Source organism: Chiloscyllium plagiosum, unplaced genomic scaffold, assembly GCF_037043375.1.
Source record: "Chiloscyllium plagiosum isolate Xiang-an unplaced genomic scaffold, Cpla_swu_hap1 HiC_scaffold_1, whole genome shotgun sequence".
In the NCBI taxonomy this organism is placed as follows: Eukaryota; Metazoa; Chordata; class Chondrichthyes; order Orectolobiformes; family Hemiscylliidae; genus Chiloscyllium; species Chiloscyllium plagiosum.
Genome location: NW_028270139.1, coordinates 41,026,733 through 41,044,924, shown reverse-complemented (window position 1 = coordinate 41,044,924; position 18,192 = coordinate 41,026,733). Strand labels below are relative to the sequence as shown.

General features: G+C 40.9%; 1 protein-coding gene across 3 annotated transcripts in view; it reads right to left on the bottom strand.

Moving 5' to 3' along the window:
• Window positions 1-18,192, bottom strand: part of lin54 (lin-54 DREAM MuvB core complex component) — an 88,087-nt gene that overhangs the window by 47,594 nt on the left and 22,301 nt on the right. For all 3 annotated transcript variants that reach the window (XM_043695198.2, XM_043695199.2, XM_043695203.2), the window contains 2 exons: window positions 3,405-3,498; window positions 3,162-3,307 (listed from right to left, as the gene is read on the bottom strand). In XM_043695198.2, the coding sequence (XP_043551133.2) occupies window positions 3,162-3,307; window positions 3,405-3,498 (240 nt within the window). The remainder of the gene's footprint in view (window positions 1-3,161; window positions 3,308-3,404; window positions 3,499-18,192) is intronic.

Sequence of the window (18,192 nt, the reverse complement as noted above, 5' to 3'; positions counted from 1 at the left end):
TATATCACTACTAAAAAGAAAGTTTTGAACAACTCAACTGTGAATTCACAGTTGCACTGGACATTCTTTAAGCTGCTCACAATACCCTATAGCAGAATTTATGACAGATTTATTACAAATAATCAAACAGGTGGAAAACAAAGCTTGGCACCATGGATGTTCCAGCCGGGATCTTCAAAACTTAAACTACTGCTCACATGTAGACTTCAAACATTCATCCCACAGATGGTAAGGAACAAAAGAACTAGCTCTTAATTTCAGCAATGTGACAACTGTAACAATCTTCAAGAATTGAGATACATTACACAGAAATACCTGAGGTATTTCCCCATAACTCAAAGCTGCAAAAATCTTGACAAGTATCCTCCTGAATCACCTACTTCTTTGACTAAGGTTTTCCAGAGACAGAGAATTTGGAACTTTCAGAGGAACCGCCAACATATTTTTTGCTCTCAGACAAAAATCAAGAAATATGTTAAGACTAAGAACACCGCAGACATTCACCAACCCGACCAAAACATTTCACTTAGTAAATTGGGAAGCTCAGAGGATTGCACTTCCAAAGATTTGGATAGCCAAGAAACTTTGTCACAATCCTGGAATTGCTTAATGATGATATGACAGCAACGTCTCAAGTGAAAAACCTCAAACAGACACCTTTAAAATTCTGTCCCAGGTCAGGCAAAACTATATGATAGCCCTCAAACATTTTACAATCTACCCATAATGAATATTCACCATAAAGACAACCGTCCTCTACTGAGTGTTGAAAATCACCTTGATGGAAAACTAACATCCATGGCAAAGCAAAACTCCTACCTCATTACAAATCCTGGTCAGCCAAATATTCCACTTCCCACATACAGAGGAACTCGATGATCTGAATGACACTGGCAAGGAGTATTTTGTTGAATAATCGAGTGTCTGGATAAATTGAATGCCAGATAACACAGCTTAGCCAAGCATCGGTACCTTGTGATCTTGCCGGATAATCCGAAATTTGAATAATTGAGGTTCCTCTGTATGTAGAAGGACAAACTTTGGAATATGTTCAGCACTTTACATAACTGGACGGCCACCTTTCTTAAAAGGCCAGCAATGACTAGGAGATCCAACACCAGAACAGCAGTGCCAGCTTAAACTACAGCAGTGAGTATTTGACAATTAGGATCCTTTTGTCCAATAGAAGTCCAAGTACTAAACAGTAGCCTTCACCAGACTCGTGTACTGTGCAGAGTCCTGGACTTTAAATTTCTCGTGTCACACATTCAATCAGTTAAGTCTCTGCCACATTTTCCACATTTAATGGAAGAACTGCTGAAGAAACAATAGCATCCTTCTTGAAGGCAAATCCACAAAAATGAAGACAAAACACCTGCAAAATCAACTTTTATGAATTGACGTCTCCTGCGAGGTCCAACTCCCTCATCGTTTAAATGGCCAATGTTCAGGGGACAGACAGAAGAAAATGCTTCAAAGATCTCCTTGAAGGCTGACTGCATTATTATCAATGACTGAGTGGAGCTTACCAATTGTATAAAATGGCAGCAACCTATTCATTAAACTGCATCAGGTTTTGAGCCACAATTTCTTCACAATGAGACAGAGATGCAGCAGAGGACAAAGATAAAGAAACCAAATCCTACACCCTGGATCTCACCAACTTGAAGGACTTCCTGCTAGTCTTTGGGCACATTGGGCAGGTCAAGTTTCCCCACTCAGAGTTGATCCTCTTCTCAAACTAATGGTCAGCCAATGACAAATAACTCGGTTAAAACTACTCTTAGAAAAAGATTCCATCAGACCATAAGAGCAGAATTAGGCCATTTTGCCCATCAAGTCTGTTCTGTCATTGAATCACAGTTGATATGTTTCTAAACACTGTTCTGTTCTCCTGCATTCTTCCCATAACTTCAATCCCCTTACTAATCAAGAACCTATTGGTCTTAAATACACTCCAGAAGGCTTGGCCTCCACAGATTGACCCTGGCTGCAGAAATTCCACCACATTTCAGTTCTATAGGGTCATTCTTTTACTTAGAGACTGTGCCCTCAGGTCTTAGTTTCTCTAACTAGTGGAAATATCTTCTCCGGTCCATTCTCTCCAGGCCTCTCAGTATTCTCTAAGTTTCAATCAGATCTTCCTCAAACTCCACGGAGTACAGACTCAGAATCCTCAGTCACTCCTCATAGGACAAGCCCTTCATCTTTGAGATCATTCTTGAGAAGCTCCTCTGGACCCCTCCAACACCAGCACATCCTTCCTTAGACGTGGGGTCTAAAACAGCTCACAATATTCCAAGTGCTGTCCGACCAAAGCCTTACACAACCTCAATTGTACACCTCTGCTCTCATGAATTGCCCTCTTGAATGCATTTGCCTTGCCTTTCTGCCAACTGAAGCTGCATGTTAACCTTAACAGAATCCTTAACTAGGACTCCCAAACCCCTCTGTATTTCAGATTTGCAAAGGCTTTTCCACGGATTTCGAAAATAGTTACGCCTCTATTCTTCCTACCAAAGTGCATAATCTCTCACTTTCCAACACGGTTTCATCTGCCACTTTAAACACTCTCCTAGCCTGTCCAAGTACTTTACAAACCTCCTGCTTCCTCAACATTACTTGTCCCTCCACCCATCTGCAAACTTAGCATCAACGCCCTCAGTTCCTTCATTCAGACCATTAACTATATTATGGAGCAGTTGTGGTCCCAGCACTGATCCCTATGGAACTTCAATCACTAGATGCCATCCTGAAAAGAACCCCTTTATCTCCACTCTCTGCCTTGTGCCAGTCAGCCAATCTTCTACCATGCCAGGACCTTGCCCCTAACACTATGGGTTCTTCTCTTATTTAGCAGCCTCCTTGTCAAACTAGAAGGCAAAGCCCAAAATCAGATCTCAAAAAGGAGAGAAACACTGCCATTGACTGCTATTCAGTACCCAATGCTATTTTACTTTTATCTATTTTCAGAGGAGGGCTGAAATGGGAACATTAATAGAACTCAGACTTGCTCTTTTTGTTTTAAATTCACAAAATTTGTATTAAAATAAAACTGATCAATTCCAAACTACAAATTTTAAACAATAAATATTTCTTCTCCAGGTGCCTCCTAGCACTGTGCTGTCCAGTTGTACGAGACAGAGTGAGAGAAAATAAACCTTATTTGGAGATTTCAGTGGAGAGATAGCAATCTTGTTGGCTGTCTGTTGTGCTGCAGAGTTGAAATTGGACCCAATAGCACTGCCTTCAGACATAGTGATAGTGTTTGGGGCAGTTCCAAGCGCGTTTTGAGGAAGAACTCTACCTGCAAATTAACAACAAAACCACAAGTAAACATGTTTGAATAAAATTCATACAAGAGGAGAAATCTGAAAATCTCAAAAGAACATTGGGAGAATAACCTGTTACAATGTTCTTGTTGTGGACGGGTTTGGCAATAATGAATTTTGTGATCATTGGTCCTGCAGCAGAAGTGGAAGTGCATTTCTTGGCAATCTGCAAAATACATAAGCTTCTGTAAGTAAAAAAAAATTAAAATCTAAAGCTTTACTTTCAATCTAAAGCTTCGCACCCTTAATAGGAGAATGTACGATAGGAGAGGTATGTGTGAAAGGGACAATACTTGGATGGAAACAAGCTTGGCGGACCAACCCAAATGCAGCATCGAAGCTTTTCCTGAAAAAGAGGGAGGAGATAAAGAGATATAGGGAGAAAAGGAGAGAAAAACAGAGAGAGATCATAACCGCCAACTTGCATGTGCTTAAGCTGACATTTAAAAGTGAGGAGTTGTAAACTTTAAGCAAAACTCAGAACCCAATTGCATTCTTTAGCTCCATTATGCCTCACATTTCATGCCACCGGACACTTTGACTCCACTTTATGTTGTAGAATGCAAAGAGATGAACGTGTAACTGTTGCAATTTAAAATACATTAAGATTCACTGGAATATTTCAGTTTTATCCATTCATTAATGCCATTTTTCTCCTGTTTGACTCATGATTCTATGTATTATTTTTTGTTCTTTTGGAGATCCCATGAATAGAAGCAAGCAGAAATCTTACCAGAAAAGCTAACAAGCGAGTATAAATAAATTTAGCAGTAGATCTGTGAAAATAGCTGAAGCACAAAAGGGGAGAATTATTTCTGCAGTAAATTGGCAAAACGGAGGAAGAGAAGGATGGCAAGATGAGAAATGCATTGAAGATTCTCACCGCATATTAACCCCTTCAAGAACAAGAAAGCACAGTGGTTTAGTTTTGATCATTTTGCCAACTTAGAAGCTCCATGGTTATAATCGCAGAAACTTTCCAGTCCAATTAAATTATCTTGGCCTGAGAGCAGAACCTTAATTTCAAATAAATTTCCCATACACTGACAAAATGGGTAATGAAAAGTGATTATGAAATTATACTATGATTGCTTTATATATACTGAAATCTTCATTGACAATATTCTTACAAAATTTGAGACAAGATGTTGCAGAAGATATTACCTACAGCATTTTAATAGTCGCCAACCATGAATCAATCTCAGCCCAAAATCCACAGGAGTTACCTTTTTATTGAATTGTGCTTACCGTTATTTCTGTGACTAATGCTTGCTTGTGACAGAAGAAAAAAATTGGAAAATTTTGTGGCTTCATGCTAATACATCAATTAACTTTGGGGGGAAATTATGTCGCATTGAATCTCAGAATTTTTACAACGCAAACAGAGGCAATTAGGCCAATTATGTCGGCATTGCATCCCTACCCAACCAAACGAGCATCTCATTTAGTGTCATTCTCCTGCCTTCTCCTTTTAAGTCTGCACAATATTCCTTTTCAAATAACCATCAAGTCTGCTGTTGAATGCCTCAACTAAATCCATCTCCAATTCACTCTAAGGCAGGATTCCAGACCATATCCACTGGGTGAAAGAAAACGTTTTGTCTCATATCACCATCTGCCAATTTCCTTCCAAACTGCACGATCCTCACTTGGAACTATATTGTCACTCCATTGGTGTTGCTGAGTTAAAATCCTGGAACTATCTTCATAACAGGATGCTATACCTACCAAAAACAGTTCAAGAATGTGGTCATACCACACCCTGAACAGGAAGGATCAATGATAAATGGTGTTGCCAGTGATGTCCTACGAACAGGAATATGTGCAGCCGGTTTCAATACCATCAACTTTTTACGGTTCTGCTTCACTGATGTACTCCACAAAAAAAAAGCATGGCGGTTAAGTAAGTGAATTTCAATCTCAAGAATAATGTGGCTCTTCAGGAGAGGAAGTAACTCCATGACCTGTGAATCCAGACTACAAATATTGTAAAGTGCCAAAGTTAAACAAAATCCAGCATCAGATATAGAGTTTACTCATTTAAGTATTTGACTTCAGTATCACTAAGCAATATCACAGCTCAGACTTGAGAGAAGAGCATCATTGGTGATAACAATCAGCTCAAATGCTGATCATTCAAATCCTTTTTGTGTTACTGCTTGACAATATGGAGCTCATCGATTAGTTTAAAATGAAGGGTGTGTCTTATCCACAGCTTGTAAATGACACAGTCAGTCAATGAGTGAATAAAATTGTTAGCTTCAACATATGTGGCTCTGAACATTACCAATGCTGATAAATCTCAAAATATTTAGCAGGAGAAATTAAACAATATATCATTGGAAAGAAAAATAGGAAATGTTGGAAAAACTCAGCAGGTCTGGCAGCATCTGTGGAGAGAGAAAAACAGTTAACAGAGTCTGGTATGACTTCTTCAGTCTTAAATCTTTGAATACATGACATTTTGAATGCAACAATTGTACCATCAATTTAATAAAACCATAATATATTTTCTTGCTTGCTTTTTTTGTTTTCCTTCCATCCTAAGCTAACTCATGAAAATAAAATCTGGTCTCTTATTTAAGACTTTGTTCACAACTACAGAAGAATCTTTTTATAAATTATTCATCCAAGAATTATAATTAACCTATTTATACAACAGACTACATAATGTTGAATCTTCCAAGTCTAGGAGTGGAGTTCAAATCTAACTCACACTGATGACTGGAACCTGCAGAAATCCAATTTGACAGATTCAATTCAATCCAAGTGAGTTTAAGCTGACAGCACAAATTGTCCATGAAAAGCAACTGTTTGAAAACCAAACAAGGGATGAAAGAACATTCATAAACTAGATGAGATTGCAATGTGTCAGGAGCAAAGTATATACCATAGCAAGAGGAACATCACGAATCTTACCCTCCACCAAGTTCTACTCTCCCATTAGATTAGATTACTTAGTGTGGATACAGGCCCTTTGGCCTAACAAGTCCACAACGACCCTCCGAAGGACAACCCACCCAGACCCATTCCCCTAAATTTACCCCTTCACCGAACACTACGGGCAATTTAGCATGGCCAATTCACCTTTTTTTGGACTGTGGGAGAAAACGGGAGAACCCATGCAGACACAGGGAGAATGTGCAAACTCCACACAGACACTGACGTGGGAATTGAACGCGGGTCTCTGGCGCTATGAGGCAGCAGTACTAACCACTGTGCCACCGTGCCGCCCATATGCGCTCTCTCTCCAGAGGCAGGGGATAAAAGACTGGATAGGAACCGAGCAGAGAATAAAGCTTTTCCTGATTTAAATCTGTTGTTGATTGATAATGCTCCAAACTTAAAATTCTTATTTAAGTTAATTTAATTTTAATACGACTCACTGCCTTATTCCTCCCTAACTCTTGCCCTTCATCTTTCCTACCCTACCCAACCTCCTTGAAACACAATCACCTCGAAATGTCCTTTTGAACATTTATTCTCTTTCCCCACTGTTGACCACAAAATAAATATGAAGGTACAATTTCCGAGGAATTGGCCATTCGGCCCTTCAAACCTCTTCCTTCATTCAATAAGATCATGGTTGACCTATTTGTATTTGGAATTCCATATTCCCATCTGCTCCTGATAACCTTTGATTCCCTTGCCTAACAAAATGTATTTATCTGTGTCAATGACATTTAATCATCCTGCCTCTATTTACTTCGGGGCAGAGTTCCACAGTTGCACAAGCCTCAGTAAAAGGCTTACCTCATCTTTGCCCGAAAAGGATGACGTCCAATTTTAAAATGTGCCCTCTAGCTCTGAACTCATCCCAAAAAAAGAATCAGTAGCCCTCACTTTCCAAATTCCAAAGAAGAATAAGCCCAGTCCATCCAAACTTTCCATACAAGACAATCCATACAGTCCAGTCGATCTACCAAGCTACCTTGGAACCTGCTACAAAACATTTACATTCTTCCTTAAATAAGGAGACCACCAAAACCTTTTTAGGACTTCCGTTTACTTATCCTGTTATCTTTGCCACATCCAATCTTGACTGGTGCATTATTAGGTTTATTCTTCTTACCCCTTCCTGCCTTGCTAATTTGTGATGCAGAGCAATGGGTTTCAATTCCTGCAACACCTGAGGTTACCATGAAGGACTCCTTTTCAATCTCTCTCCTCACTTGAAGCATGGTGATCCTCAGATTAAACCATCACCAGTCACCCTTCCCTCTTTTTCTAATGAGAGACCAGTCCTACAATATGCAGGACTATGGTGACCTCACCTTACTTTTAACCTTATAACTCACATTATTAATTTGCTCTCCTGCCTTGACCCTCTTCTTGAATTTTCTACATTTACCCAAGCTTAATCCCTTAACCACACAGTTTTCTTTAAAGCCCTCTCTATATTCATCGTCATTTGGTTTGCTAGATCCCAGGTCCTAGCATGATTCAGATGCAGACTGCCTCTATAGTAACAGCCCCCAGCTTTTCCTTGTATGGATGCCAGTGTCCCACGAACCACAACTGACTTCTCCTGCACCACTCTTGAAATCACATTCATTTCACTCATCTTATCTGCCCTCTGCCAATTGGCACGCAGCCAATATAATAACGCAGAGGTTATTAAACTAGAGGTTCTCTTCAATTTGGTGCCTAGTTTCGCATTCTGTCCATGCAGAACCTCCTTCCTGGTCTTGCCTATATCATCGATACCTATATGGACTGCAAAAACTGGATACCACTGCTAATAGTGATATCTTTCCTCCATTATTCTTCATCTCCATCCAAACCAATTCTATATCTGGATTGCTCGAACAAAGGTCATTCCTCACTATTTACACCAATGCCATCTTGATTAATACTGTAACCTGTTCACCTTTAATTAACTGTATAAATATAACTGCAACTGTCTTGGTCACACACTAAAATTCCTTTTCTAAATCTATATGCCTTTCCATTCCTCTCTTCCTTTAAAGCCACCTGCAATCAAACTTTTGATTCCTCTGTTGAAAAGCTTCTTTACAAATATCCTTGCGATATTATTGACACTATATTGACATCTCTCTTCATTACTCAGAATTAATTTACTACAGTGCACATCATACTAAAATCATACTGATTTTATATTGCCAATATACAGCATTTGAAGTCTACAACAGCTTCACATTTAACAGCATTCAACATTTGGATAGAAGCCAATGTGAGCCAAAACAGCCAGTACAATTTGACAAAGTGCTGCAGCAGGAATTTGCTTAATACACTTGGAGGCCACCCTTTAATTACCGAGGCCCCAAGCTCTGGAGTTCACCTCTGCTCCACCTCAAACTTCTTTGCCTCACTCCCTTCTTTGAAGCTATTAAATCTACTTTCTTGACCAAGTGTTTGGTCAGCTATCCTAGTATCATTACGTGACTTTGTGACAAACTTTGTTTAGTAACACTTCTGAAAAGCTTCATTTAGATGTTTTATAAGTTGAAAGTGCCGTGTTTGCCAATAGTTTATCTCAATTATGATCCTGTTGTCATGCACCCAGTGTACCTATCACACACACATCCACAGTAAAATAGAGCTGAATTTCTCCTGTAAGTAAAAGATCTTATTCTGAGATTCAAGACCTTTTGTTTTATTTTGTAGCACAGACCATCCAAACTTCTGAAAGCTGGATGTCTTTTAATTATTCATGATTCAGAGATGCCGGTGTTGGACTGGGGTGTACAAAGTTAAAAATCACAACACCAGGTTATAGTCCAACAGGTTTAATTGGAAGCACACTAGCTTTCGGAGCAACGCTCCATCATCAGGTGATTGTGGAGGGCTCGATCGTAACACAGAATTTATAGCAAAAATTTGCAGTGATGTAACTGAAATTATACATTGAAGAATTGATTGTCTGTTAAGCCTTTCATCTGTTAGAATACAGTGATAGTTTCACTTCTTTCATGTGTAAATCACAAAACCCTTTTTTTTTAAAAGTTGCATTCTCGGGTTAGCTGTTAACAATGGTGATAGCAGGACAATGTGTTGAAGGTGTTAGCCCCCTGTGTTCTCTGTCTATGACCTGATGTTTAGATTAATTCCAATCTAAAAAGTGAAATAACAGAGTTTTACATAAATTCATGCAGTTTTTTGAGCTCAGAGTTCGACATGAATCTATGTGGTTTTTGAAGTGCAATGTAACTTTGTACCAAAAAAATTCACCACACACAATATATATGTGTGCATGTGGGTCTTTGTCTGTCTGTCTGTCTGGGGTGGGGGTTGTGAGTGAGAAAGTGTGTGTGTGTGTGTGTGTGTGTGTGTATAGTGAGTGCAGAGTGTCTTAAGTCTGTGAGGGGGTGCATGTGTGGGAGTCTGTGTGTCTATAAGGGTGTGTGTGGGTGTCTGTGCGAGAGTGCGCGAGAGTGCGCGAGAGTGCGCGAGAGTGTGCGAGAGTGTGCGAGAGTGTGCGAGAGTGTGCGAGAGTGTGCGAGAGTGTGCGTGTGTAGTGCAATGGTGATCACCTGTAATGTGACATGAACCCAAGGTCCTGGTTGAGGCCCTCCCTATGGGTACCGAACTTAGCTATCAGCCTCTGCTCAGCCACTTTCCTCTGCTGCCTGTCCCAAAGTCCACCTTGGAGGATGGTCACCCGAAGGTCCAAGGCTGAATGTCCTGGACCACTGAAGTATTTCCCAACTTGGTGAGGTGCTCATCTCCATTGATAATGTGTTGCAGACCTTCCCCACACCTCCATTACTTGCCTTTAAACAACCGCCAAACCTCAAACAGATCATTGCTCGTAGCAAACTGCCCGGCTCTCAGGACAACTCCATACAACCCTGTCACGGTGGACGCTGCAAAACGTGTCAGATTGTGGACATAGATACCACTATTACGCGTGGAAACACCTCCCACCGTGTACATGGCAGGTACTCATGTGACTCAGCCATCATTGTCTATCTTATACGTTGCAGGCAGGGATCCCCAGAGGCATGGTACATTGGGGAAACTGAGCAAAGGCTACGACAACGGATGAATGGGCACCACACAACAATCAACAGACAGGAGGGTTCCCTCCCAGTTGGGGAACACTTCAGTGGTCCAGGACATTCAGCCTCGGACCTTCGGGTGACCATCCTCCAAGGTGGACTTCGGGACAGGCAGCAGAGGTAAGTGGCTGAGCAGAGGCTGATAGCTAAGTTCGGTACCCATAGGGAGGGCCTCAACCGGGACCTTGGGTTCATGTCACATTACAGGTGATCACCATTGCACTACACACACACACAGATATTCCTACACACACACACACACTCTCACATACACATGTACACAGGTACACACAGATGCGCACACAGACACCCACACACACCCTTATAGACACATACACTCCCACACACACACATGCACCCCCTCACAGACTTAAGACACACTGCACTCACTACACACACATTCTCACACTCACAACCCCCACCCCAGACAGACACACACACAGACAGACAAAGACCCACATGCACACATATATATTGTGTGTGGTGAATTTTTTTGGCACAAAGTTACATTGCACTTTGTTCAAAAACCACATAGATTCATGTCGAACTCTGAGCTCAAAAAACTGCATGAATTTATGTAAAACTCTGTTATTTCACTTTTTAGATTGGAATCAATCTAAACATCAGGTCATAGACAGAGAACACAGGGGGCTAACACCTTCAACACATTGTCTAGCTATCACCATTGTTAACAGCTAACCCGAGAATGCAACTTTTAAAAAAAAGGGTTTTGTGATTTACACATGAAAGAAGTGAAACTATCAATGTATTCTAACAGATGAAAGGCTTAACAGACAATCAATGAATAATTTCAGTTACATCACACTGCAAATTTTTGCTATAAATTCTGTGTTACGATGGAGCCCTCCACAATCACCTGATGAAGGAGCGTCGCTCCGAAAGCTAGTGTGCTTCCAATTAAACCTGTTGGACTATAACCTGGTGTTGTGTGATTTTTAACTTTTAATTATTCAGCATTACTGTAGAATATGCTGCCAACACTAGATGGCACTTTAGCAAATTTAACCTAAGAGTCACAGAGTCAGAGATGTAGAGCACGGAAACAGACCCTTTAAACCATCTTGTCCAAGCTGACCAGATATCCTAATCCAACCTAGTCCCAATTGCCAGCACTTGGCCCATTGCCCTCTAAACCCTTCCTATTCATATACACATCCAGATGCCTTTTAAATGCCTCCACCACTTCCTCTGGCAGCTCATCCCATACATGCACCACACTCTGCATAAAAATGTTGCCCGGTAGGTCCCTTCTAAATCTTTCCCCTCTCACTCTAAATCTGTGCCCTGCGATTCTGGAGTCCGCCACCCTGGGAAAAGACCTAGTCTATTTATCCTATTCATACCTATGATTTTATAAACCCTTGTTGGTCACCCATCAGTCTTCGACGCTCCACAGAAAATAGCTCCAGCCTATTCAGTCTCTCCCTGTAGCTCAAATCCTCCAACCCTTGCAACATCCTTGTAAATCTTTTCTGAACCCTTTCAAGTTTCACAACGACCTTCCAATAAGACAAGAGGGAGTCAGAATTGCACCCATTATGCCAAAAGTGCCCTAACTGATATCCTGTGCAGCTGCACCATGACCTCCTAACTCCTGTACTCAATGCTCTGACCAATAAAGGGAAACATACCAAACACAACCTTCACTATCTTCTCTACCTGCAACTCTCATTCAAGGAACTATGAACATGCACTCCAAGGTCTCTTTGTTCCCGAGGCAACACTCCTAAGGATGTTACCATTAAGTCTATAAGTCATGCTCTAATTTGCTTTTCCAAAACGCAGCACTTCGCATTTATCTAAACTCCATCTGCCACTCCTCAGCCCATTGGCCCATCTGATCAAGATCCCCATTGTAATCTGAGGGAACCCTCTTCGCTGTCCACTACACCTCCAATTTGGGGGTAATCTGCAAACTTACTAACTATACCTCCTATGTTCACATCCAAATCATTCATATAAATGAAGAAAAGTAGCAGACCCAACACCGATCCTTGTGGCACTCCACTGGTCACAGGCCTCCACCACCACCCTCCGTCTTCTACCTTTGAGCCAGTTCTGTATCCAAATGGCTAGCTCTCCCTGTATTCCATGAGATCCCACCTTGCTCACCAGTCTCCCATGAGGAACCTTGTCAAATGCCTTACTGAAGTCCATATAGATCACATCTACCACTCTGCCCTCATCAATCCTCTTTGTCACTTCTTCAAAAAACTCAATCAAGTTCGTGAGATGTGATTTCCAACGCACAAAGCCATGTGGATAATTCCTAATCAGTCCTTGCCTTTCCAAATACACGTAAATCCTGTCCCTCAGGATTCCCTCCAACAACTTGCCCACCACCGATGTCAGGCCAGTGTATAGTTCCCTGACTTTTCCCTATAATGTTTCTTAAATAATGGCACCACATTAGTAGACCTCCAATCTTACGGCACCTCACTTGTGACTATTGATGATACAAATATCTCAGCAAGGGGGCCAGCAATCACTTCCCAGCTTCTAGAGTTCTAGGGTACACCTGATCAGGTCCTGGGGATTTCTCCACCTTTATGCATTTCAAAACATCCAGCACCATCTTCCTCTGTAATATGGACATTTTTCAAGATGTCACCATCTATTTCCCTGTATTCTACGTCTTCCATGTCCTTCTCTACAGTAAACACTGATGCAAAATACTTGTTTAGTATCTTCCCCCATCTCTTACAGTTCCACACATAGACCGCTTTGCTGATCTTTGAGGGGCCCTATTCTCTCCCTAGTTACCCTTTTTTGTCCTTAATTTATAAAATCCCTTTGGATTCCCCTTAACCCTATTTGCCAAAGCTATCTCATGTCACCTTTTTGCCCTCCTGTTTTCCCACTTAAGTAAACTCCTACTGTCTTTATACTCTAAGAAGTCTTCAATCTCTGCTGTCTATACCTGATGTATGCTTCCTTCTTTTTCTTAACCAAACCCTCAACTTCTCTAGTCATCCAGCTTTTGAGACATCTACCAGCCTTTACTTTCACCCAGACAGGAATATACTGTCTCTGCACTCTCCTTGTCTCATTTTTTAAGGTTTCCCATTTTCCAGCTGTCCCTTTACCTGCGAACATCTGCCCCCAATCAGCTTTTGAAAGTTCTTGCCTAATACCGTCAAAATTAGCCTTCCTCCAATGTAGAACTTCAACTTTTAGATCCGGTCTATCCTCTTCCATCACTATTTTAAAACTAATAGAATTATGGTCGCTGACCCCAAAGTGCTTCCCCTCAGTCATCTGCCCTGCCTTATTTCCCAAGAGTAGGTCAAGTTTTGTACTTTTTCCATTAGATACATGCACATACTGAATCAGAAAATTTTCTTGTACACACTTAAAAAATTCCTTTCCATCTAAACCCTTAACACTATGGTAGCCCCAGACTATGTTTGGAAAGTTAAGACCCCTTACCATAACCACCCTATTATTCTTACAGTTAACGGAAATCTCCGGACAGATTTGTTTTCTCAATTTCCTGCTGACTCTTAAGGGTGTATAATACAATCCCAATCAGGTGATCAACCCTTTCTAGTGAAGAGATTTGAGAGATATTGAAAATTACAGACATAGAGAGAAATACCAAGAAATTGGAAACAGGCTAATAGAACATAGAAAAGTACGGCACAGAACAGGCCCTTCGGCCGACGATGTTATGCCGAGGATTATTCCTAATCTAAAATAAAATAACCTAACCTAATCTATGCACCCCTCAATTCACTGCTGTCCCTAATGACTCTGCTCCCATCATTCACAACTCTCTGCATAAAGAACCTACCTCAGACATCTCCCCTATACCTTCCTCCTAATATCCTCGTGCCAGTCAATCCTGCCCTGGGGAAAATTCTCTGGCTAATGACTCTATCCATTGCTCTCATTACCTTATAAACCATGAACAGGTCACCTCTCTTCCTCCTCGTCCTCCTCTCCAGCGAGAAAAATCCGAGCTTAATCAATCTCTCTTCGTAAGACAAGCCCTCCAGTCCAGGCAGCACCCTCTCCAAAGCCTCCGTATCTTTCCTATAATAAGGCAAACAGAGATGGACCCAATGTTCCAAGTGTGGTCTCACCAGGGTCTTCGAGCTGCAGCAAAACCTTAAACTCGATCCCCCTGTTAATGAAAACCAAAACACCATATACTTTCTTAACAACCCTATCCACTTGGGTGGCAACTTTGAGAGAGCTATGCACTTGAACACCAAGATCCCGCTGTTCCTCCACACTGCCAAGAATCCTGTCTTTAATCCTATATTCAGCATTCAAGTTTGACGTTCCAAAATGCATCACTTCACATTTATCCAGGTTGAACTCCATCTGCCATTTCTCAGCCCAGCTCTGCATCCTGTCTATGTCACGCTGCAGCCTGCAATACCCTTGATACTATTGACGGCACCTCCAACCTTTGTGTCATCAGCAAATTTACTAACACACCCCTCAACATCCTCATCCAAGTCACTTATAAAAACTACAAAGAGCAGAGGCCCCAGAACAGAACCCTGAGGGACGCCACTCACCACTGACCTCCAGGCAGAATACTTTCCATCTGTAACCATCTCTGCCTTTTGTCAGCTAACCAATTCTGAATCCAGATAGCCAAATCTCCCTGTATCCCATACCTCCTGACTTTATAAATTAGCCTACCATGGGGAACCTTGCCGAATTCCACATACACCATATCCAGTGCTCGACCTGTCTTGTCACCTCCTCAAAGAACTCAATAAGCTTGGTGAGGCATGACCTGCCCCTCACAAAACCATGCTGGCTGCCTTTAATCATGCTATGCCTTTCCAAATGGTCATAAAATCTATCCCTCAGAATTCTTTCCAAAACCTTGCTGAGCACAGATGTAAGACTGACTGGTCTGTAATTGCCAGGGTTTTCTCTATTCCTCTTCTTGAAAAGAAGAATAACATTTGCCTCCCTCTAATCCACTGGTACGACTCTCGTGGAGAGTGAGGAAGCAAAGATCTTCACCAGCAGCTTCACAACCTCCTTTCTCGTTTCCCGGAGCAACCTTGGATAAATCTGGTCTGGCCCTGAGGATTTATTAATCTTAAATGTTTACCAAAATTTCCAGCACATCAACTTCATCAATCTTGATCTGTTCAAGCCTGTTTCCCAGCTCTTCGTGAGGTATTCATTTTCAAAACACATGACAAAATAAGCACAGCTATCTACAGAGCTAGTAGACTTGTTACAATTTCATGCAAGTTAAAAGAACTAATCATGAGTAAACTTGAGAAACCTTAGAACAATAAGTTAACAACAGTTTACACAGATTGCCACATGGAAGACTTTCCTAAGCGAGAATTTTTTTTTGCAAAGAGTAACAACCTAAGTCACTTATGGCAGACCTCATGAAGTTGCGCACATGGACTTCCAAATTTTGGGAATGGTGATGTAGTCAGGGACAAGTTTTCAAAACAAAAGTCCAAGAGTTTTAGAAGACTCAATCTATGTTCAACATGTATGCTACTTTGCGTTAGCTAAACAGGAAAGCCAATAAGTGAATGAACTGCACTGTAAAAACTACAGAGTACATTAGAGGAAACAAACAGGTAACTTGCATCTCTATTCACTATAGAGGGCACAAGTAACATCCCAGAAGTAACTATAAATCACGTCGTGGAAGGGATGGTAGAACTCAAGAAAATGAATATCAATTCTCAGGTAAGTTGTTCAAAGTTGCAGGCTGACAAGTGCCTCATTGACATCATCCGAAGGTCTTTGGAAAGTAGCTACTGAGATAGTTAATGCGTTGGTTTTAATTGTGCAAAAGTTCCCTCTATTCTGGAAAGCCCTGTTAGGTTGGAAGATAGCAAATCTAATCTCTTTGTTTAAAAAGAGAGGAAAAAGAAAGCAGGAAGCTTAACATCTGCCATGAGGAAAATGTTAGAAGCTATTATTTCAGTAGTTATGTAAGGAAATCTGGATAAGTTCACGATAATCAGAGCAAAGTTAGCATGAATTTGTCAAAGGAAAATCCTTTTTAATTAACTAATTGGAGTTCTTCAAAATAGTAACATATGATATGGAGAAAATGGAATCAGTGGATGTATGGTTCTAAGATTTCTAGACTGTTTTGATACACTGCCATATCAAAGATTATTGAAGAAAGAAGTGGTTCCTGGTGTAGAGGCTTGTACACTACCTTGTGTAGAACATTGGCTGGCTAACTAGAACGAGGTAGTGGACATGCATAGGTATCTATCAGGTTTGCAAGATGTAATGAATGGTGGGTGATAGGATAAGAGCTGGGAACTCAACTGTTGACAAGTTAGAAAGAAATAACTTGTATGAAGGGATAGAAGAAATAACTGCCCAACTTGTTGATGACAGAATGATGCTATGAAAATAAGCTCTGAAAAAGACACAAGGTTACCAAAAGAAACAAGGTTAGTTGAGTGGGCAATGATCTAGTAATTGGAGTATAATGTAGAAAAGTGTTAAATTGACAATTTTGAAGGAAGAACAGAAAAGAACAAGATTATCTAAATGGTGAGAGGATATAGAGCCGTGAGATGGGGAAGGATTACGGGCGGCATGGTGGCTCAGTGGTTAGCATTGCTGCCTTACAGTGCCAGGAACTCAGGTTCGATTCTAGCCCTGGGCGACTGTCTGTGTGGAGCTTGCACATTCTCCCAGTGTCTGTGCGGGTTTCCTCCCGGTGCTCTGGTTTCCTCCCACAGTCCAAAGATGTGCAGGACAGGTGAACTGGCCATGCTGAATTATCCAGTGTTAGGTGCATTAGTCAGAGGGAAATGGGTCTGGGTGGATTACTCTTCGGAGGGTCGCTGTGGACTTGTTTGGCCGAAAGTTCTATACTGTAGAGAATCTAATCTAATCTGGGTGGCCCAGTGCATGAATTACCAAAATCTGGTATTTAAGTAATGAGGAAATTAAACGTTTATTGCAAATAAAAGGATACAAAAGTAGGAATTTCTGCTTTAGTTATTGAGGCCTCTGCTGAAACCACATATGGAATAATGTTATAGTACTGGTCATCTTATTTAAGGAACAATGCAAATTAATTGAAGGTAGTTCAAAGGAGGTTTTCCAGACTAATACATAGAATGGGTTGGCATGCCTTATGATTAAAAGGTTGCATGATTCTGAGGGGACTTGACAGGTTAGATGAGAGAGGACCTTTCCTCTTATGGGGGAATCTAGAATTAGGGATCACTATTTAAAAATAAAGTGTTATCTATTTAAAACAGTTTAGGTGAATTCTTTTTCTCTCAGAGGGTCATGAGTCCTTAGAGTATTACTCCTTAAAGGCAGAAGCACGGTCTGGATCTTATTAAAGGCAGAAGTGTACAGATTCTCGGTAAGGAAGGGGGTGAAGGGTGATAACCTCAAGTGGGCTTAAAGGTTGCAATCAGATCAACCATAATCTTATTAAATAGCAGAGTAGGCCAAGATTTCTCTTTCACAGGCAAATAGCCTATTCCTGCGCCATGTTCATATGTAAATCAAATTGTACAGCACTTTAGTCAGACCACACGGAATACCACGTCCAGTCTGGTGGCAACAAGAGATACTTAAATGTGAAGCATTATGGAAAAGAACCATGAGGTGAATACCTCATTGGTAATTGGAGGAAATAGTGGAGAACTCTAGGGCTTTTAAAGCTAAAAATGTGTCTTGCAGCCATAATCTGGTACAGTTATATAAAAATAGTACAGAAGCAGTTAATACCAAATACTACTTTAAATAGTGGCACTTGAAGAAATGGATACCAATTACCTTTAGGACTGGTAATAGCAGAGCTTTCTTCAGATAATGAATTACCACATGGAATT